A 23,786-nucleotide genomic window follows, 5' to 3' on the forward strand; every position below is an offset into this window, starting at 1 on the left:
ATTTAAGTAAATGGGTCAATGTTGTTTTATTCAGATGTTAGTGCATTCAGCATGGTGTGTGGCCATGTCCCAGCAGACTCTAAACCAAGGGCAGAGAAGCCGTGATTGAGGCCTAAGTTTATTTATTTATTTTTTTTTTTAAAGATTTTATTTATTTATCTGAGAGAGAGAATGGGAGACAGAGAGCATGAGAGGGGAAGGGTCAGAGGGAGAAGCAGACCCCTGCTGAGCAGGGAGCCCGATGTGGGACTCGATCCCGAGACTCCAGAATCATGACCTGAGCCGAAGGCAGTCGCTCAACCAACTGAGCCACCCAGGCGCCCCGAGGCCTAAGTTTATTGAGGGAACTTAGGTACAGGGAATTCAGGAACAGTGGACTGGACAAAACACCTGCTTCTGGATCCACACTTAGCAAGTTTTTATAGCATAGCAACTTAGTCTAGCAGCTGTCTGTAGCCCTTCCCACCCTCCATGGCCAGTTCCAAGGAGCTCAAGGCCTGCCATCCAGTCACTCTTTATTACAAAGGAGATGCTCTGGGTTGGCCACCCCTGGAGCCCCTGACCTTGAGCGCTGAACAACACGTTCTTGTACGTGTTCTGCTTGATGGGAATATAGAGTGAGGATGGGATCTCTACATTCTCAAGATAGTGATTAACAGGAACATTCAGAGTGTGCTTGTACAAACTAGCCTTCTAGCATGTACCATATACTCCACCTTGCATACCTTGGATGGTCCATACATTTTTTCTTTTTTTTTTTTTTTTTTTTTTTTTAGAGGAGAGGAGGCAAGGAGGGGCAGAGGGAGAGGAAGAGAGAGAGAATCTTAAGCAGGTTCCATGACCTTGAAAACATGACCTGAGCCTAAATGAAAAGTCAGATGCTTGAATGACTGAGCCACCCAGGTGCCCCTGGCCTGTACATTTTTTATATTCTCTTCTTTTGCAATGTCCCTGGGGCCGAGTATGCCGAGGTGCAGTGTAACCAAATCCTACAGCAACAGTACAAGCCACAGCATCCAAATATTAGGAGAACACAAATGGCTAAGAAACTCTAGAAAACATTTTGCCAGAGGAAGCCTACAGTCGCTGATAGGGAGAGTTCACTATATACCCAACAGTTGGTTTTATTCTGTATAGAAGCTATGGTCAGGACCCGATAGGCAAAAGGTTCCCCATGCAGAATCTAAGGGCAAAAAGTTAAGCTGTTTAGTAAGCACCAGAAGAGGCAAGTCATGATTGTTTAATAGAATGCAGGAGGCAGTGTTCTGGAATAACACCACCCATGACTGTGGTTTGGCTCCAGGTTTATAGTATCCAATTGTTGGCCTCCCCTCTGCTATACAGTGGGATAAGCCTGAAAAGGATGGTGGGGCTATAATAGTGCTCCATAAGGTGATTATGATAGTGTCCTTTTGTTTTGTTTTTTTCCCTTAAGAGGGGGAGGGAGATAGAGGGAGGGAGGGGCAGAGGGAGAGGGAGAGGGAGACTCCTAAGCAGGCTCCACACCCAGAGCGGAGCCCAGCATGGGGCCCAGTCAAACAACCCTGAGATGATGACCTAAGCTGAAATCAAGAGTCGGGTGCTTAACCGACTGAGCCACCCATATGGCCCAGTAGTGTCCTTTTTTATGAGAGGCCTGGGGTTGTGTACCTTCATTGTCTTTGGTGGAGTGGGGTCAAGAAATGGGGTGATGGGTAGGTCTTGTTCTGTTCCTAGTCCCCACTGGGCCAAAAACCCGAACCACTGTGGACTTCTTTGCCATTTCCAGAGCCATTTAATTATATGTTTCCCTATAGATGGATCTTGTGGCAGGGACAATAAAAGGTTACCTTGTGCCTCTACTTGCAGCAGAGAACATCCTTCCTGCATTCTGTCTACTTGTCTTCTAAGGGTGACATCAGGTCCTTGAGTGAGTAGAGTATAGGCACTGGACTGATTGGAATGTACATGTTAATTTAATGTCCATATAGCTGTTGACAGGGCACTCGTCCAGAAGGCCAGTGAATGGGTTTCTTGTTGCACTTGTTGTTTCAACAGTCCATTCATGTGTTCCATCAGTCCAGCTGCAGTGGGATTGTATGATAGATGGAAATGCCAGTGGATGTCTGAGTGTTGGCCCACTCTTGCACTTCATGTCCTGTAAAGTGGGAGCTTTGGTTGCTGTCAATGTCAGTGGTACCTCATAGGGAGCACCCAGCTGTTCTAGACTGAGGATGGTAGCCTTTGGGTTAGCACGCTTACTGGGGTAGGCTTGCAGGAGTCCCGAATGAGTGTCAGTACACATCAGAGTATAACAGCAACCATCAGAGAGGGGCGGGGGGCCGAGGTGGTCAGTCTGCCATCTTTGAATATGGTGCTACTCCCTTGTTACCTGTCCAGTGTCACTTGACAAAGGTTGTGGCTGTTCCTGGGCACAGGTGGAGCATTGTTAGCTGATGGTTCCAATGTCTTTGTAACACCACAGTAAGCCCCAGTTATTAGCAATGGCCCACAAGGTCTGTGTCCTGTGTCCCACCTTCTTGTGTAGCCAAGTGGTAACATCTTCTGTTGGCATATCTTCTAGGAGGCAGCCATGGGCCAGATCATTATCTTGTTAATTACCAGGTGGGGTGCATGCTGTGTGTGCATCTACATGGTAAATAGTGATGTTCATACCTCATGATTGCTGGAGTATGTCCTTCCACGTTTTGCCCCAGAGTGGGTGTTCCACTACCATCCGGTCCTGTGCCTTCCATTGGAGAAGCTACAGGGTCAATTCTTTGTAGACTGTCCAGCTATCTGTGCATATAATAGTGGGGTAGGTTCATGGAGCAGTACCACCCATGCTGCTTATAGTTTGGCCCATTGACTACTATGTCTAGTACTAGAGTCTACCCAGATACTTTCAGTTGAGGGTTGGATGGCAATAGCCATCCAGGTGCAGGGTTTGCTCCTTGCTGAGCCATTAACGTACCAGGCGTGCTCAGGGATTGGTCTTTCTCCTTCCAGCACAAAGGATGGCAGCCATGGTGGCTATGCTATGTCAGTTAATGGCTGTGACATAAGTTACGGGGCCAAGATGGAGTGCAGCTCCACACGAAGGGGGCTGTGTGTCAAGGTACTACATTGTTGCAAGTAGGCATGCCATTCAGCTAGTTTGGGTCTAGGCACTGCCTGATTTGGGCTTTTGGAATGTATCCTTAGTCATCCTGCTATAGGATACTGGGTGTGAACAGCTACTGGGATCCCTTTAGTTATGTTTTCTACTTGCCATCAGGCATGGTAAATAGCACACAGCTATTGTTCTAAAATGCTATATTGGGTCTCAGCTTCTTTTTAAAATTGTGACCAGAAACTAATAGCACATGTTTGTGCCCTTGCTGTTGCCACAAGCTCCATCCAAACCCTTCTGGGTAACTGGAGACATCCAATACATATGGCTGTCCCTGTATGAGAATACTTAAGGTTTGGATGTATTTAATAGCCATCTTGGCTTGTTCGGATGCTTGCCTTGTCTTTGTGGACTAGTCCCATTGGGCTTCTTTTTAAACCAGTCTATAAAGGGGCAGAAGCAGTTGAGCCAGGCAGGGGATAAACTGATGCTAAAACCCTAGGAGACCTATGAAAATTTGCAACTGCTTTGGGATGGTGGGACATGGGTGTGCCTGTATTTTATCAATAACTGCTGCAGAAACAACTTTTGTCTTATCCGTTAAGCCAGGGCCCTGCATTTTGTTTTTGTTGACTGCTCATCCTTGACTTGTTAGGTGAGAAGGCAAATCTGGTGCAGCGGACTGCAAAGTAGAAAAAGACTGAGAAGTTAACATTAGATCATCAATGTAATGAGACAAACAGACTGCCTCTGGAATTGCCCAATGACTTAGGTCACTGGCCGCTAAGCTGTGGCAAATCATGGGGCTATATAAATACCCCTGTGGTAGGATGATGAATGTCTGTTCTCCTTCCCAGCTGAAAGCGAATTGTTCTTGGCTTTCTGGGGCTATGGGAATACCTAAAGAGGTGTTAGCCAGGTCTAACATATGTACCTAAAACTTCCCCAATTCACATCAACAAGTGACATGATGCTGGGCACAGTTGCACGTAGAGGGGGTACCACCTTGTTTAGTTCTCTGTAATCCACAGTCATTCTCCATGTTCCATTTGGTTTCTTCACAGGCCAGACGAGACTATTATATAGACCATGAGTTGGTCATATAATGCCCACATTGGCTAATTCCTTAATTGTGCCTGTGATTTCTTCATGGCCTCCCAAGAGATGATATTGTTTAATTGCCATCACCCTCTGTGGACAAGTAGTATTACAGCTGTCCATTTTGCATCTCCTTTTGTTTGTTTGACCAAGTGTACCCTCAATTTGAATTCCCCTGCAGTAGTTGTCCTGAGAGGACATCCATTCCTAGAATATATTTGGGTATTGGGGTTATATACACTGTACGGGGCTTTGGTGGGAGTTATCCTGTGCGCAATTACTGCAGTCTGCTTCATTTGGATGGTACCACCCCCCACCCATCGATGGCAGAGATGGGCCCTTGAAAGTAGTTGTTTCCATAAAGGAGAGTAAATTTGGCACCGGTTTCAACCAGAGCCAAAACATTTTGTTTCTATTAGACCAATATATGGTGAGTTCTACATGTGACCGACATGTGGCTCCGGTCCCCAGACACCCAGGTGACAGTAGCTTGAACCAGCAGTCCGTGTCCTTTGCCTCTTCCCTAGTTCATAGAGAAAGCGTCCGTCATCCTCCCTCTGAGGGTGCCCTTTGTAAATTGCTGTTCAGGTTTTAATTTCTGCCAGAGCCCAACAAGGGCTGCACTGGATTATTTGCTTTCTCAAGGAGGGGGTGGTCCCTGCTGCGGTGAGGTCTTATTACATCTGGCAACAGGTAACATGCATAGCCCTCTTCTTTGTTTCCTTCTCCTGTGAGTCCCTTTCCTTCATTCCTGCCTTTCTGATACCTCTTTTTCTTTGTTACAAAGGAGATGCTTCTGGCCGGCCATCCCCCAGCGCCCCTGACCTTGAATGCTGAACACTTTCTTCTATACATTCTGCTTGATGGGAATATAGAGGGAGGATAGGATCTCTATAGTCTCAAGATAGTGATTATTGGGAGCATTTAGGGTGTGTTTGTACAAACAAGCCTTCCAGCACTTACCATACACATAAGAATGGGTGCTGGGCTGCTTTGACTTTGTAGTCAAAGGAAGTAACATTTGAGTCAGGGCAGCTGTGCAGAAATCTCCACAGTGTAGTGATGCCCCGGATACTCTGCCATGGGAATAGGCTTGTTGTATGAAGGCACCAAGGATAAGAAGTTTGGATTTCTTCCAAAGGTAGTGGAAATCAAGGGCAGAAGTGTAGGTGATCTGACTTAACATTTAGAAAGATTTCTTTAGAAACCATGTGGAGAATGGACAGTAGGTGTACAAAAGTAGAAGCTGACATCTACATTTGTAGACTTGGTCAATTTGAGAGGATATATTTTGGAAACAGGTGCTGGCAGAGAGATGGGATATGAAGAAAAGGGAGGAGTCAAGGGTAATGACTCCAAGATCTTTGGCCTAAACAATTGGGTACTACTGATTGTGGGAAAGCAAATTCTTAGGAAAGAAATTTAAGATCTGTTTTGGACATTTTGAACATGAAATCACTGTTACACAGCCAGTGGCTATGTTGAGTAGGCATTTAGATGAGTGTATATCATGGTGAGAGGTGTGGGGCATTGCTTGGAAAGTCATCCGTTTATAGATTAAATTTAAAACCACAAACTGGATGAGATTACATGGTGCAGAGGAGAAGAGGGCTGACAGGAGTTGATAACATTTAGAAGTCAGGTAGAGGAATGGAAAGGGGGGAGAATCTAAAGGAGACAGAAAAAATGACTAAGAAGTTAAGAGGAAGACCAGAAGCCTGAGGACAGGAAGCCTCGAGAAGATGATGGTGTAAGGAAAAAGGGAGTCAGCAAATATTGCTGAGAAGTGGAATTAAGATAAGGACAGAAAGGATTTAGATAACACAGAGGATGCTAATAACTTTTTAGAGTCTTTTCTTTGGAATTTCAGGGAGCAGATGATGGAGAAGTGGCAAGAGGGTGAGAAAATGGAGAGAAGAATATATAGTCAGTCCAAGAGGAGAATATTTGTCATGGGAAAAGCAAAATATGGATAATAACTGGAGGGAGATGTGTGCTCAAATAGGTGTCCCCCTGCCCCATACAATAGGTGATGCTAAGATGAATTTATTTAGTAAAGGAAGTGATTTAGGAGAGAGGTAGAAATGGATGGTGATGTGGAGAAGGAGGTAAACCTGAAGGAAAGCAGAGTCTATTGTAGGAGAAGGAATGAGATCCAGTGAAGAGGTTGCAGCAAGGATCCTTCTTTCATTCTAATAGAAACAAGACAGAGCTGCTGTGTAATTTAAGACCCATCAATTGTGACTCTTATCTTTTCTTATAAAGAATTGGTGTGATTCAATCTCTGTTAATGATGTGTATTCAAGGTTTGATGCTTCCTCCTGGAGTTAGTGACATTCAGGTAGAATGTTTCAAGTAAGGGATTGAGAGGACCTCTGAAGTAGGGTGATGGTAGTAAGAACAAGGAAAAAGAATATCCCAGAGAGTTGTTTTCAAGTGAAAAATCAAGAGTATGTGGTGTTAATTGGATTTAGCAAACAGGAAAAATGGATGTAGGTTGATATCAGAGTTTCACAAATTGGAGACCACTAACCCCATTGACCAAAATGGAGGTGCTGTGGAAATAATCACTTTTATAGCCACTTTTTTATTTGCTAGTTCCTTCATAAGAAGGAATAGTCATTTTCTCTTTTGCATTTCTGTGTTTTTTGGAAATTTTACTTGGGCTTAATATAATAGGATGCTTCTTGAAGATGCTGTTCTTGAGGTAATTTTGAATATTTAAACATTTATTCATGTTTTCCATAATTTCCATAATTTTTTCCTCAGGGATGAATCAGCCAAAATAACAAATCTTTAAGTTGTAAAGCCTCCATTTAGTCATTAGTCATAAATATACTGAGTTAATAAAAGCCTCCTTTTGTCTGAAATTACATACTGGTAAGTAACATTAACGTGAATGACTTTATCATTTTTTAAATTAATGGGTTCTCCCTTCTAATTTTTAGGTTCTTTTCTCATTTTCTGCTTACCTTGGAAAACATTAATTTGTCCACATGTCATTTACACAGTGTAAAACACATGCTATTTTGTTCCCTATAAAATACACATGGCAAAATTGACATCTAACAAAAGTTTTTTCTCTTTACCAGATTTTGTTTTATTATATTTTGTTAACCTGGGTACCAAAAATATTTATATTTATCTTGAGGCTAATAAATGATTGTGGCAGTCCATATAAAGTAATCTTAACTTTCTAGACCACATGTCTCTTATGTTTTTAACCTACTAGAATGTTTTCTCGTGACATGTTGAACTCATGTCTCTGTTTTGTTTTTTTTACAGGTTAATGTGTGAGACTGTGAGATATGAAAGACACGAAGCAAATGAAGTTTTATACTAGTAGGTGTTTTCTTTCTCTTTGTACAGTGTATACTGCAATAACGAAATAATTTCCTTAAAGTATCACAGAAGTATTAGTAAAGGCTAAGTTATTAACTTATTTTTTGTAATTTAGAAACGTAAAACATTTCAACTATTGCCTGTCATAAAGTAAAAGTTTACAGTCCTTTGCTGCTAAGTTCCCATCTATACCTATATATCTCTCACTTGTGGTTCAGAGATATTATTTAATATTATGGAATATTTGACATTTTTATCATTATGAAATAAGAAACAGTGTAGTCTTTCTAACAGAACAAAATACATGTTCCCACAACCACATCAAATGAGATTTAATGATAGCATAAATGTCATATTTTAGTTTATCACCTTTTCAGAAATAGGAAAATAAGCTGCCCACATCTCTTTGGGCTTAGTTTGTTCTATAAATAATACTGATATTTCTTTCAAGATATGTAACATATTCCTTGAAAAAATTACAATTTTTTTTTAAGAATGTGATAAACATATAGTAGGTAAATATATTGTATTAAGGACATATAAACTGGTTTACTGCACATATTATTTTATTAATAATGTTTGCCATAATTGGCTGTTGTTCTGTTGACTTTCTGTTTTTCAAAGTGCTATTAAATAAATAATTACTACTTTCCATGCTTATTATAGGGAATATTTATTGAAATAAATGAAATACAGCTTCTCCCCCTTAGGGAGGCTGTAATTATAATCTCTTGAAGGAGGTAGAAATAGAATAAAAGGAAAACAACAACAACAAAACGTAACCAACCAGAAGAACTGAGAATATAGGTAGGTACTAAGGGCTGAAGAAGTACAAGGGAAGCCTTGAGGGGAATGGGAAGAGTCTCAGAGAAGTGGCCCTTTGAATTAGGTCTCAAAAGTGTATCTGGTAGTCTAGAGAGACTTTCTTGGCAGAAGGAACAGTAAATATGGGGACACAGAGAGGGGAAGGGGCCTGGTCTGATGTTCTGAATACCTGCGGCAAGTTCAGGGCCGCTGACATCTGGGTATGCGTCAGGATGACAAATTAAGAGAAGGGTCAGGCTACAGTCATATTTGCTTGTGAACGTGTTGTTAAAAATACCAGTCGTGATTCTTTAGGCAATTGGAAATGAGTTTTTTCCCTTCTAAATAACATTTTATTATGGAAAATTGCAAATGTTCACAATATTAGAGACAGTAGTATAATGGACCCCCATGTATGCATCATCCAGCATTGTTAATTGATGGCCAGTTATGTTTCATCTCTTACTCCCCCTCTCCCACCTCTAACTGGATTATTTTTAAGTAAATACAGACATAACAATTCTTCTGTATCAATTTTGATATGTATCTTTATCTTTAAGAGATAAAGACTTAAACAAAAACCCTAACCACAATATTATCATCGAACCTTAAAAAAATAATTCCTTAATATTATGAAAATATTCAAAATCTCTTTGTCTCAAAAAAAATCTTTTCTTTACAGTTTATTTATTGGTTGATATTTTTCTTAAATCTCTTTTAATCTGTAGCCAGGTGGCCAGTTTTCAAGCAGCAAAATGATGTGACCAAATGCCTCCCCATCCTTCCCCTCAAAGACGATACCTGTGTCTCTCTGAAAATACAAAGGTGGATTAGATTGAGTGGCTGGGCAGGGAGATTAGTGAGGAGACAATCGAAGTAATCTGAGGAGGGTAGTGCTTGAACTGAGGCTAACTGAAGGAATGGGGGGAGTCAGGGATGGGGTTTAGAAGAAGATACAGGTGATCTGATCTGATCTAGGGTGATTCTTAGGTTGTAACTTAGGAAACTATGACATCTAGAGGCTGTTTAACAGGATTTGTAAATATCCAGTCTTGAGATTAAAAGAATGTACATCAAATGTAGAAGAATAGTAAGTAATGAGGATATATTTGTTAATGGGAAAAATAACAAGAGGCAAATGCCCTTAACATATTTATTCTTGAAGAAATTAAGATACAAATATTTTAGAATATTTGTTTCTTTTAGGAGCAATTAGAAGCTATCAGTGCAATAAGGTGTACAGATGTCAGGGTTGGAAATCTCTGAGGACTGTTATTAACATTTATTGAAGTAGTCTAGTGGCACTAAGTGTCAACCTTCTATTCCTTTGTCCTCCCCCCTTAAAACACAGTTTTGGTAGTATTGATGATGAGGTCATAGCAAACATTTAACAAGGATTTCCTATCTCCCACATAGTCTAATAAGTGCTTTACATGCATTAATTTACTTATTCCTTATAGTTTGCCTTGTGGGGTCGATGTTGTCATCACCCTAGTTTTACACATGAAGGAACTGAGGCTTTTATGGGCTAAGGAACTTGCCAAGGTCTCATTGTTGAAAGTGGGATCTGGATTTGAGCCTAGACATTGTGATTTTATCACCTTAACTGTTATCACTCACCAGCTTTTTCCGGCCGTTTTCATGCCATCGTAAGAAATGGTGCCGTAAAAATGCCATTGCTTGTGTGCAAGTTGGTATAAACACATCATCCCTCCCTGCTGCTGGCTTCCCTGGGGTGATGAAACCCACCATCAGTTCTGCCTTCATTATCCTGAGTCCCTAGCAATGATTACTTATTATTTATTTAAATTGAAGGTAGGTTACAGTGTCTTTAAATATACCTGAGTTGTTTGGTTTTTTTTTTTTTTAAGTCAGTTTAGACAGTGAATGTGAGTCTCCTGATAATGCAAAGCCATGTGTTATAGATAATCCTAAATTGATTGCATTTAGGCTAGAGTTTATATATAAAGTTGATTGTAGCAGTTGCTCATTTTTGACTAGTTAGAATTAGGTGACAGTGTTAGTAAGCAATGAAAAGTCTGTGGATATTCAGGAGATCATGATTTCCTAAGACCAAAAATTCAGAGACTAATTGTAGATCACTTAATCAGATCCCTAGTATTTGGCCAATCTTGTGATGAAGGGTAATTGGAGCGTTTTCTTCTGTGATCCTTGAATAGACATGTTTCTGCTCTTACCAATTCGTGTAAATGCAGTTTTGAAAATTAAAGAACACTTGTATTTGTGATGCATATAAATATGAGATAACTTAATAATGCTATCCCTCTTTTGGGGACCTGTTGTTATTAACTCATGAGGGAAATGACTTGTCTGTTCTTGTTCTCCCTTGAGCTTTAAGAATGTAGTGTAGCCAGAATATCAAAGACTTTTAGACTTTGGTTTTATGACCAAGTGATGAGTATTTTCTTTTCCTTATTATGTTTGTGTGCTGGTAACTTCTAAGTCTATGGTTTTAATAATTTCACCAGGTAAATATAATACTCTTTTGATCTAACTCTGTACCTCATTTTTCTCATCTATAAATTGGGAATAATATTGTACCTACTTTTTAGTGTTGGTGTGAGGACAGTTATCAGTACTATGTGTAAAATATGTAGAGCATTGCATACGTAGTAAGTGCATAAACATGTTAGCAGCTTCTCAGGGAGTCTGCTTGAGATTCTCTCCCTCTCCCCTCCCCTCACTCCCTCTCGCTCCCCTCCCCCTAAAATAAATAAATAAATCTTAAAAAAATGTTAGCTGCTACTGTCTTGGTCATCATCAGTGTTTTGATAATTTACATTTTGGTCTCCCAATTTTTTAGCTGCTTTAGACTTTTGTTAGGAAGGCATTATGGTAGTGACATCTAACTCCTATGGTGTTATTGTTTTAGCATAAACCAACAGGATGACAAAAATGCTGCTTTAAAATGCATCAAGATTAGGGGGAGAGTTGTGGTTCTGATGAAATAGAACTTTAAAAAACTTAGAATTGACCATTTAGATTCTAGTATTTTTCTGTACTAGATAGATAAAATTAGTTGAACTTTATACAGAGGATGAGAATATCAGGTGATTTCTGCCTTCCTTTCGTTTGTTATCTACTATATGCTAGGTATTTTGCTCACTTGGGAATCAGAGTTGGATAATATAAATTCCTAACCTGACGGACTTTAATTTAGAGATATTTTACTTAAAGAATTTAATTCAAGAAATGAGATAAACAATGTGTCCTTTCAGCTTTAGTTTTTCTTTAGTGGCCAACCATCCTCACCATTTCAGTTTAATTTATAGATACATTTGAAGTGCTAAAAACCTTTGGATCAGAAATTCAACTGTTATATAAGTTTTTTAAAAGTGTAAGCACACACCCCACGCCCACACTATAAATATGTGTAACTCTATTTCCACATGTATATTTGCCTGAATGCTTTGGTTTCCAAAAGAGTTTTTTTTTTTTTTAAAGATTTTATTTATTTATTTGAGAGAGAGAATGAGATAGAGAGCATGAGAGGGGGGAGGGTCAGAGGGAGAAGCAGACTCCCTGTCGAGCAGGGAGCCCGATGCGGGGCCCGATCCCGGGACTCCAGGATCATGACGTGAGCTGAAGGCAGTCGCTCAACTAACTGAGCCACCCAGGCGCCCTCCAAAAGAGTTTTCATAGCATTTTGTGAAGGGGTTTATCTCTCCTTATTGCAGGAGAGGAAATTGTTCTTCAAAAAAAAACAAAAGCTTCATTGAGGCCTATTGAGTCTCCTCAAGCATTTTGATTTAAATCTGTAAATGTGCAATGTGTAATTTAGGACTTTAAGCCTCAGCTCGGCCCTTATTGCTTATAGCAGTCTTTTCATTTGTTGACATGGTTTCCTGTTTTCACAGCAGCTATCCTGAATTGTCACTTCTCTGCAAGGCCAGCAAGCCACTGCTGTCCCCTTTGTGCCCTCCCACTCCTCCTCCAGGGACTTCGCTTCAGGCTTTAGTTTCTGTTCTCAGATACCCAATTTGTCTGTGGCTGCAGGTGCCTCCTGTCTCACCCATCCCTCCAGGGGGAGGGGTGTCCGTTTTCCTGCACAGGGTGGTTATTCCTGCTCTCTCCTGTGCTGCCGGCCTCCCCGCCTGCCCCCTTCCCTACAGACTCCAAGTGTGCCAGTCTCTGCCATCCGTAAAACGGTCTCCTTTGACTCTTTGGCCCATATCCAATTGTTGTACTGCTTTTTCCTTCCTGATGTGGCCAAGCATTTATTTTATTTTACATTATGCATCTACTACCTAGGTTGCTTTAGCTCCCCCTTAAAAAAAAAAAAAAAAAAGAAAATACTTCAAATCTCCTTTCTTTCCTAGCAAGATGTAATCACAATTTTTTTTTTTTTTAAAGATTTTATTTATTTATTTGACAGAGAGAGACACAGCGAGAGAGGGAACACAAGCAGGGGGAGTAGGAGAGGGAGAAGCAGGCCTCCCGTGGAGCAGGGAGCCCGATGCGGGGCTCGATCCCAGGACCCTGGGATCATGACCTGAGCCGAAGGCAGACGCTTAACGACTGAGCCACCCAGGCGCCCCTGTAATCACAATTTTTAAGTATCCTTCTTGTCCATGTTTCCATAATTTTGCTATACTTGTATGTGTATATAAAGAAAATGGTGAAACCTAAGGTTTTCATTTACATGAAGCAATGATATTTTTAAAGAATTAGCCTGTGCATAGAATTATAGTACAGGGATATTTGGCCACCAAGCTTGGCATGTTGTGAGGTACTCATGTGCCCTACGTAAGTATGAAAATTCAAATACACACGCATGCGTGCGTGTGTGTGTGTATATACACCAACATATGGACATACTTAGAAAGATTGTTTTATGTACATATGGTAATACTTTAGGGCTTCTTAGCAATATCGATATTTTAATATTGACTAGTAGTCTTTCAATGAAAATGTTTTATTTTTGTGGTGAATGTAAGATTAAATAACTTTCAAAACTGTATTTAGTTTTAAACTCTGTCAGGGCAAGGACTGGGGTTTACATTTGCCATTTCTAGTACAGAAATTTGCATTAATCTGTTCTCTTATTTTTTTGAATTTGTTTCAAAGGAAGATACTGTTTTATAGATCAGCCAATAAAGACCTTCATTATGGTCTCATTTTGTAATATAAGAGCTGACTACATGTTAGGTGTTAGATTCTTTGTATCAATTTTCTGTGAAACTTAGTGCATAAAGACCTCTGAACCCTCAAATATAGCTATTTAAGGAAATATATAGTTGGTAAATAAGGTAAGGTTGGTAAATAAGGTAAATAAGGCTTACTGCTTTCTGATAAGTAGGGGTTAGTGGTGCTATAAATTGTTGGGCAGTATTATCGCAGTTACTCCAGACCCTTGTTTAGTGGGTTGGGCAGATCTGGCTTTGGATTTGACTCAGTTTCTGGATGTCTACAATTCTCTTTAATTTCTGAGCACCAGTTTTTTCTTCATGAGGAACGGGTTTGTTGTGAAAACGAAATTGCAGTGCATAATTCTAAAAGACATTTTAAAAATGTCTTTTAAAATTAATTTTATGACCCGTTGGTAGTTTTCAAAACCGTTAATTTTTCAGATTTGGCCGGTCTTTTAAATCTGATAAATTGTTTCATAAGCCCTCTATCCCTCCACCCTCAATATAGCTGAATGACTGATTGATATATTGTAATAAATATGTAATCTGCATTGACATTTTTTCTTTCTTGTAAAAAAAAAGTGTTTTTAATAACTTCATGGCTCCCAAGGCATCACTCCTTCATTTCATTTTTTAAATGAATTTTATGTTTAAGAATGACTCCATTTATGAACCTACAGAATTTTTGGCTTTACTAGTTCTTCAATAGTTTATATTGTTCATTTTGCTGGTTATATAAATTACAATTAAAAAAATGTATGCCTACTGTATTCCCTTTATTTTCAAAATACAATTTTTTTCTTTTTTTTCTTTTTTCTTTTCCTTAAAGATTTAATTTATTTATTTGACAGAGAGATAGAGAGCACAAGTAGGCAGAGTGGCAGGCAGAGGGAGAGGGAGAAGCAGACTCCCTGCTGAGCAGGGAGCCCGATGTGGGACTCGATCCCAGGACCCCGGGATCATGACCTGAGCCGAAGGCAGACGCTTAACCAGCTGAGCCACCCAGGCGCCCCTAAAATACAATTTTTTTTTTTCAAAATAAAGCTGAAATAGCCTTAATATTTTCATCAGTTTTCAGAGTTCTTCTGATGCTATTTACTTTCCTTTTCCATGGTTCTAAGCCTCTGCAACTGAGTTGCTATTGAGTAGAGAATAAGGATTTTCTGAAAAACTTAATGTTAAATGGTGCTTTTTTCCCCCTCAAAGTTTTTATTTATAAAAGTGAAGTAACTTCCTTACAATTTAGAACTTTTAGGAAATAGAATAAAAAGTTACCCTCTATTTTTTAAATGTGTTTTTATAAGTATGGGAATTCATATATTTATATATAATTAAATATTATGAAGTATATAATTTTATGATAAAATATTACTTCTCTATAGGTTAGAAATACAAATGCCAAACACCTGTAACTCTTGGTAGAGCTCTTTCTAAAATATATCCTATATTTTATGCCTTAGTAAAAATGGTATGGGTTCACTTTTCTTTTGACCTAATATTGTTAGGGTCACTTACATTGCTGTGTTGCATTAATTTATCTGGTGAGCTTACTTTGTGCCATTGACCATACAAGAATAAATAATACATATTTTGCTTTTCAGCTTATAGCTTACAGCCCCATCAGAGGAGCAAAAACCAAAAACAACTAATGATTAAACTTTTTGATAAATCCAGTAACAAAAGTGATGTAATGTATTTGGAAAAGATTACAATTATTGTGTATCTGAAAAGCCATCTGCATATTGGAAGGTGGCCATTGTTTGAACTTCTTTTTTTTAAGCCATGGAACACTTTGTTCATAGGAAATCCTATTTAGCTCAATAGCAGTAGCTATTATGGTTAGAGGAGGGTTGGACAGTGTGCCGTCCCAGGGGGCTCGCAAGTTCGTATTGAAAACCTCTGATGTGAGCTGACTGCCTGACTCCTGTAGAAGAACAGAGAATAATTTGCTGTAAATAAGTAACGTTATTTTCATGTTTTTGGCATAATCTTATATTCGAGAGTACGAGTCTAAGCCCACCAGAAGAGGGTAATGACAGCATATGTGGGCAGCAGTGAGGGCCTGAACTTCAGCGGAGCGCTTCCACTGAGAGGCTTTGCTGATGGCTCTGCAAGAGATGTGTAATTGCCATATTTTTGTTAAATTAGTGCTTTTAATTTCCTGGAGAGGGAGCTTAAGAGTACGATATTATTTTACAGCTAAAATTTCCTTTTAAAAAGTCATCTATGCAGCAGTGTTCCCCAAACTTTGATGTATATACAGACCTCATGGACATCTTGTTAAAATGCAGATTTAGTAAATCTGAGGTAGGGCCGGAGATTCTGCATTTCTAACAAGCTCCCAAGTGATGTCCATGCTGCTACCAGGGCACCACACTTAGAACAGTAAGGTACCAAAGGACATGTGATAAAGAAGTAGATAGGGGTTTATGAATTTTGCATTTATAGCACTCCTTTCAGTTCTGAAGTATCGTCCCTCTGGTTAAACAAAATAAAGTCTCTGTTTTGGTTTGACTAAAAGCAAAAAAAAGAGAGAGAGAGTCTTAGGGGTTGGGAGGCACAAAAAGGATGTGATGATAGGTTGGGGGGAAGGGGACACTTAGGAAGGTTTTCTGTTTTCTGGTTTTTGTCCTCTGGTTGGAAGCTGCTGCTCAGATAGTGGATACAGGAAAAGGAACAGGTATTTTTCTAGTTTTGGGCACTAGGTGGCTGGCCCTCTGAGATTCCTTGCTAGTTGTCTCCACTTAGTTATTGGAATTTTTGTTAGTCTTCATTTTTTTTTTTCCCCTTTCTGATGTTTTACCCTGGATGTGGAGCCAGTCGCCCACATAAAGGTGATAATAATCCTGTCTCCGCATCTCTTGGATGCCAGCAACTTTGTTGTTTGAATATGGTATAACATCCCTTCTAAAATATCCAAAACATTGATGTTTGATGTTTGAGGTCTTAGTTGTACCTAACCTCTCTGTGATTGCCATGTACCACCTCTTCCCTGAATGGTCTTCCTAACCACTGTTTGTAGACACTTCCCCGATGCTTGAATGATTTTCATGTCTTTGCTTCTCTGTGTTCTAAAGCCCTTGCTGATGCTGCCCATGGAAAGCACCATAGAGGTGCTTCTACACTTCCCTGGATCACTTCTGCCTTGTGCCAGTCCCGTATTGCACTTGATCTGCTAAAGTGGGAGGGAGCCCTTCTTGTAGTGCTCATGCCCTCCTCATGCCTTATTTTGTCAGGTCATCTGGGAAGGCACTAACTTCTGGTCCAGAACTGTTCGGATTTTGCAAGGGTACCATTCTTACCAATGTTTCAGTGTCGTACTTGTTGTCACCACCCTTCCCCCTTTAGATGTCTGTTTTGAGCTGAATATTAAGCTTAGCTAAGTATCCTTTGCCCACAGCCGCCTGCCCCACTCCTGCCACTCATGTTTTGTTACAAGTCATTCTCTCTCCTCAGTTTTCCTTGCCTTCATTGCCATAAGCAGCCCTTTTGGTTGATTGGGTGCCACAAAACACTATTAAATTTTCATATCATATTAACAGCTGAATACAGTGGCCTTTTCATGTTACTTTTTTGCTCTCTAATAGCCATCTTTGCTGAGTTAGTTTTCTTTTGGTGCTGGTGATGATTCTTTCAACTCCTTTGTCAACTTCAGTTTGATCCCTTGTATTAGCTTCCTGCTTTACAAATAGGGAATGTGGAGCCGCACACACAGCTCTTTCACGTGGAGATATCGCCACCGTGTGGATTTACAGGATATTGCTAAGGAAGTTCTTTTAGCCTGGTTTCATTCTTCTGGTTACTAGTAAATTGGAACTTATATCTTTGACTTTCACTTTATTTTTTTTTTAAAGATTTTATTTATTTTAGAGAGAGCGAGAGAGAGAGAGAGCATGGGGGGTTGGGCAGGAGTACAGGGGGAAGGAGAGGGACAAGCCAACTCCATGCTGAACGCAGAGCCCTACTCCCTGCTCAGCCAGATCTCATGACCTTGTGATCGTGACCTGAGCAGAAACCAAGAGTCTGATGCTTAACCGACTTTCACTTTAATACCATATCTGAGTTGGTGTCTATTAAATTATTAATTCATTCATTAAGAATATAGCTGAGTGCCAATCAAGCATTGTGTAGCGTTATATATTGGGGTGCTGGTGAGTTAGAGGAGTTTAAAAACTAATGGGGGAAGACTCCTAAAATAAATATTATGATACTGGCAACTGCTTAGTGTAAGCATGTACAAAATGCTCTGGGAACTCAGGAGGAAAGTGACTCACTTTATTTGAAAGCTACTAAAACACTTCTCAGAGGAAGTGGTAGTTAACCTGGAATTCAAAGGATGAGTAATGGGTTTACTAGATAAAAGGTACTGTTTCTAAGCTGGAACAGCAGGTTTGTTCAAAGGCCCTGAGGCATTGGTGGGAAAAAAGTGTAGTATGGCTGAACAGGGTGAAGTTTGCAGTATAGGATATTCGGGGTTAGGAATAGAAAGTACAGTTGTAGGTTGGCCCTTTTAGAAAGGGTCATAAGAGAAGAAAAGAGATGAAGAGAACTGGTATTTTTTTGTGTACTTATTATACAAGGCACTGCATATATACTGTTTTGTTAAATCCAAGTAATGTCGTGAAAAAGGTATCGATATCCCCATTTTACAGTGGAGGAACTAGAATGTCAGAATTTAACTTCACCAGAATCACGTGGCTAGTAGGAAAGAACATATGTTCCAAAACCTTTGCGCTTTGCATAGCAATAGATTGCTTCCCTTACCTGCTATGCCAAGGGGTTTGGACTGTCCCTTGTGAGGGAACGGTGGGTTATGAGCAGAAGCATGCAATGATCTGATCTACTCGAGCAAATGATAACTGAAATGGTGCCCAGTTTCTACCTGGTACAGCACACAGTTCCTGTCTAAAAGGAGGTTCAGTGTAGTTGGAGGAAGATACCTAGATACCTCAGGACTAAGAATTCAATAGAGAAAAATATAAAATAGAATGAAATTAGATGGGATAAATATTTTGGAATTTGGAAAACAATGAGTGAGAAGATTTTGTTAAAGAAATAGGGTTTGAACCATTTCTTTCAGGTACGATATGATTGAGAAGATGGAGAAAGGCAAACATCTTGGACAGATTGACAGAGGTGGGAAAGAAAGACAGGAAAGCAGCCCGTCAGCAGTGGTGGGTTTATGATGAGGAGTAGAAGGAAATAAGGTTGGGAAAGAATGGCACCAGATTCCATGTTTGCCTCTTCCCCATTATTCCAGGTCTGCACTTGCCATTTTGGTTTAGCCTTGGTTCTTAAAGGGCATCATTCATTTCTGATTACTTCAGGGTCCTTCTATCTAATTATACTGGGAGTGAAGCGATCATGTTGTAATGGTCTGTTTATATTTTGTTTTTGTTTTGTTTTGTTTGGGTTTATTCATTTTCTCCCTGTTGATGAAATAAAAAAAATAGGCTTTCAGAGTATCTTATACATCTAGGCTTTTGTGGCTTTCATTTTGCAGATTGCAGAATGGGCTGTATTGGCATCAAATCAGTTGTCTGTTGTAGTTGTTAGTTCAGTCTAAAAATTTATAGGTCTTTTCTAAGTGTCCATTTTGGCTAATCAGAGAGACTTGCAACGTACTACTTTGCTATATGTCCCTCTTTAATCTTTAGGTTTCTCTCTTCTACCCATTGCTGGTGGTGTTAAGACTTAGGTTATTTGGAGATGTTCAATCAGGTTTATTTTAAGATTCAGCTTTTCCCCTTAGCTCATAATTTCGGCCTTTAGCTCATATTTTTAAAGCATAAAACAATTATTTGAGGAAAAAATTAAAATAACACTGGTGAATACAACACCGGCAACGTATTGGCACAGATATTGATGAGTTGTACTTTTTTTTCTTGCCATTTGTTGTTGTTGGGGCTTAATATTGAGACAGCTTTTCTAAAGGTTTTTCAAAGTTGACAAGCCCCAGGCATAAGAATCACCTGGGATATTTGTTTGAAAGTCACTGTGATGGATCTCCCACCTAACGATCACGGACTGTGGGATCGGGTGGAATAGGCAGAGCCTGGGAGCATGCATTCTTCATTAATATCCCAGGTGATTCATATGCATATGAAAGCCTGAGAACCACTGGACTAAAAAAAATCCCAGCGTTAGTCCCAGATAACTATTACTGTTATAGTCAATCTTCTGTTAGCTAACTTTGTTGCCAGTGTGTCTGTAAGCGAGGTCATGGATTCAATTTGCTTACCCTTTAAGTGCAGAAAAGTTTAATGCTGTTCCTGCTAAGTACTGTTCTTAGGACTTACTCATTTTTTCTTTTGAAAAAACATCACTTTGTGCAAAAACGGTCTAAAACCTCTTGGGTAACGACAGCTGCACTGTGGGAAAGGAGTATTTGCAGACTTTGAAGGGAAGCAGGATGTACCCCATACTGAAACACTGCCTGCCTGAGGCATAATTGTAGATGATTTCTAACAAAGTCAGGAGAATTTTCTGGATGATTAAGACTGAGTAAAACAGATTTTATGGTGGCATCTCACAGCAAGGAATTTTTGGAACACAAACCCACATGAGTTCTGTGGGGGGATGGGTGGGAAGAGAAGGAGATGGGAGGGATTTTCTAGCTTACAGCTATTTCCAGAACACGATAAAATAAGATTCACTGTTTTTGTTTTCTTAGTTCTAATGAGCTTACTTTTATAAAACCTGCATCTGTAAAAGAGGGACAACTCAATAATAAAGAAATTGGAGTGATTGTATTTGGCATGGCATGTAGTGTAAATGCTTACCAAGTTCAATAAATGTTTGTTAATTGAATGATCATCCTCTGCCAATTCCTACTCAAGCAAATATAGCTCTCGTGAGTTAACCTTTGAATTTTTTGGAAAAGTTAGAGGAAACAGCCCATCTATTAGGAAAACAAAATTATAGTAAGTGGAAAAGGTTGGGTGGACCAGTTTCTTATCTTTATCTCCTTCGGTTTTTTCTAGAAGAACCAACCCTAATTATAGGGTAATGAATGGACGTTCAGGGAGCCAGAATATTTGCTGTTATAGTCCTTTATCCACTTTGGACATTGGTCGCCTTTCATTTCATGTGTGCTTTATGATCAGTGCCAGGAAAGCCAAGTTTACAAACCTTGCACTTATTTTATCCATAATAATTTGCCTTCAAAATGGACAGATACAGAATAACTAGAAAGCCAACGAATGTTTGTTATATTCTCTATGTCACAGTTAATCTAGATCATGGTACATGATAAAAAGCTCTACAATAATTATTATTTGCATTTAATGAGCATTGTTCATTTAATCCTTGCATTCGCTCTAATAACTTGCCCAAGGCCACATAGTTAATAAGCAGTGATCTACCTTAACTTCCTGTTTTTCTAGATTTCATTTCTCTTGACCAACCTTTTGGTGATAAAGGGAGCATTGTAAGAGCAGATTAAGTTTACATAATAATTCTCTTTTTTCTTTTTATTTCAGTGTTTTATTATTATTAAAAAAAATTTTAAGCTATGCTTGCATTTGGGAGAACACACTTTCACTTGACATAAATTAGAATTTAATAATAATTCGGTCACCTTATGCTAAGAAAGACAAAGTTTTTCCCTCAAAACTAGGTAAATGTAGATTGCAAAAGCTAATGATTAAAATCTGGAGAGAAAAGGATATGAATTATTTCTGAAGTACTGTACATTTTCATTTGAGAAATCATTTAACTTTTATGGTTTCCTTGGAGCTAAACTCTTATTTGTCAGTATTGTTCCTTTACATTTTCATGAGGCCTTGCCATCGAGGACTTAGTAGTTGTGATATTAGTTAAGACTGGACTTGGGAGGAAACAATGGTCAACTGCTGATTTGTTTAGAAGCAAATAGCAAAATGAAAATGATTACGTGATAGTGATTGGTTTTAAATAACTATTCAGAATCATAAATAGAATTTATTGTCCTTTAAAAACTTTTGGAATCTATTTACACCTCCCACTCATTCCCCAAAAAGGAGAGAACTTGAGGGGGGGCGGGATTGATGAAGACTCCCTTGGAATACACACGTGATTCATTGTGATGTGAGACAAGTGTAGTATGCAGCTTCCTTGTACTCTTAGCAGCAGTGGGGTAGGCTCTGTACTCCTTCCACCGCATCCACTGGCTAGAATATGAATACACTGGTGAGATATGAAGCTGCCACCTGAGACTATGACATAATTGTGGGTTGGGGATGACTAAGCCACACAATAGGAAGAGCCTGAGTTCTCGATACCATGGAACCATCCTATCAGCCTTGGGCCTTTGTTGTTAAGGCTGTTATTATGTGTGTGTGAGAGAAATGAACTCCCTCTTGGTTAAGCCATTACTATGTTAAGCTTTTTGTTTTGTTTTAATAGTAGCTGAGCCTGTATTTTAACAAATAAATTTGGTGAACTTGACTGGATAAAATAAAATAACTTACACATGGCAAAAAGCACAAAGGATAAAGCAACAAACTGAGGAAAAAGGTATTCACAGCACGTATTTTAAAAAGGTTAATTTTTATAAAGTGTTTCTAGATTAGAAAAAGTCCCACAACTTAATAGAACGTTGGTTAAAAGTAGTAAACTGATTTCACAGAAAAAGATATGACTCATGGAAATAAGAAAAAAGATGCTCTTGTAATAATAATAAGAAAAAGAAATGAAAAAGATATACTAAGATCTCATTTTCATCAAGCAGATTGGCAAAAACCTAAAAGATTGATAAAAAGCCTCAGTGGTAGAATTCCTTATGCCCCCCAGCAGGCTTACCCCTCACCTACTCTGCCTCAGCCACACCATACTCTTCCCCCTTGCTAGGCCATGTCAGCGTTTGCACAAACACTGGATCCTCCCCGCCCTTTGCCTGGAATGCGGGTTCCCTAGGAACCCAGTTGGCTGTCAGCTCCTTTGCTCAAATGTGCTCTTCTCAGCGAGACTCGTCTTCCCCAGCCATTTGAAACTATAACACCCTGCCCCCTATTTTCCTTAACCTATAGTGATTTCTTTCCCCGGAGCACTGATTTGTAATTTACCAATTTATTATTTTTCTTGTTTATTATCTGTATTGTCCCACCAGATTATAAGCTCCATAAGGGAAGAGACTTGGTGGTGGTGGTGGTGGTGTTCCCTGAAGTATCCTAAGCACCTAGAATAGCCCTCCTCATAAAATTGTGAAACATTTGTTAAACTAATATAACGAACTATATTATATATTAGTAAAGCTGTGTGAAAGTATACAGGCAAATAAGTTGTTGAGCACCTGCGGAGGACAATTTGACATTTATCAAAATTACAGTGTACATGCCCTTTGACCCAACAGTCGCACTTCTGGTTACCAGTTATAGTCAATAATGTATGCACAAGGTTACTCATTGCACTTTTTATTTATTATTTTTAAATAATTGCAAATGATTAAAAACAACAGAAATGACTGTCACTGGGGTTGCTTAAAGCAGATATGGCACATCCACAAGAAAGCTGTACTCTCATAAAAAGATCTCTAAGAGCACAAAGGAAAGAACACTAGAGTATGCTATCTTTCCATAAAAAGAAAAAAAGACAGTAGAGGGAGTAAGAATATATGTCTATTTTTCTGTGCATGCACATAAAGAAATTCTGAAAGAATATCCAACAAGTGTGGTAGAAAAATGTGGGAGCTTGGTAGACCAGGGAAAAGGTTGGGAAGACTGAGTTTCACTGTTTACCTCTTTATATTTTGTTTTATGAAGCAGGGGAAGTATTTTCAGTCAAAAAAATTAAAAGCTAAAACTTGGGATGGTAGGTGCAGTAGGTCTAAGGAACATTTAAAACATTTAAATATACTGATTAGTATCTTTAACTTATTTTTGGGATAAAAGATAATTTAAAAAATGAAATGGTATATTTATGTACTTGTTTTATGCTATTTCATTATTCTTCATGGTTCTAAAAGGAACATGGGTACTATACTTTGTGCTGTGTGTGTTTTGATTTTGTTGTTGTTGTCTTAGATAATCATCTGATTTTATTATCTTTTTTTCCAGTCCTGATGATATTGGGACCTGCTGGTATATACTTCTCTCTGGTTCCGTGTTCATTAAGGAATCCATGTTTCTTCCAAGAAGCAGGTATTGTATAGATATTCTGTAATAGATTATCCATGAAGCTTAAAATCCTTTTGCAGAATTGAGTTCTTTTGCAGAATTCTTCTTTTCCTGTTTCCTCTTCTGCTGACACAAAGCAGGGTAGTATCTTGGGGCGTCTGTCTTTAAGAAAGGACTATTTGATGTTTAAACACTATTCCAATCTCT

The 23,786-nt window shown here is 39.1% G+C and overlaps 1 protein-coding gene across 11 annotated transcripts in view; it reads left to right on the forward strand.

Annotated features, from left to right (window-relative positions):
- RAPGEF2 (Rap guanine nucleotide exchange factor 2) overlaps nt 1–23,786 on the forward strand; it is a 234,884-nt gene that overhangs the window by 71,629 nt on the left and 139,469 nt on the right. For all 11 annotated transcript variants that reach the window (XM_078069378.1, XM_078069375.1, XM_078069379.1 and 8 more), the window contains exons 3-4: nt 7,475–7,531; nt 23,520–23,603. In XM_078069378.1, coding sequence (XP_077925504.1) covers nt 7,475–7,531; nt 23,520–23,603 — 141 coding nt within the window. The remainder of the gene's footprint in view (nt 1–7,474; nt 7,532–23,519; nt 23,604–23,786) is intronic.

The sequence above is a fragment of the Halichoerus grypus genome, chromosome 3 (assembly GCF_964656455.1).
Source record: "Halichoerus grypus chromosome 3, mHalGry1.hap1.1, whole genome shotgun sequence".
NCBI classification, from domain to species: domain Eukaryota; kingdom Metazoa; phylum Chordata; class Mammalia; order Carnivora; family Phocidae; genus Halichoerus; species Halichoerus grypus.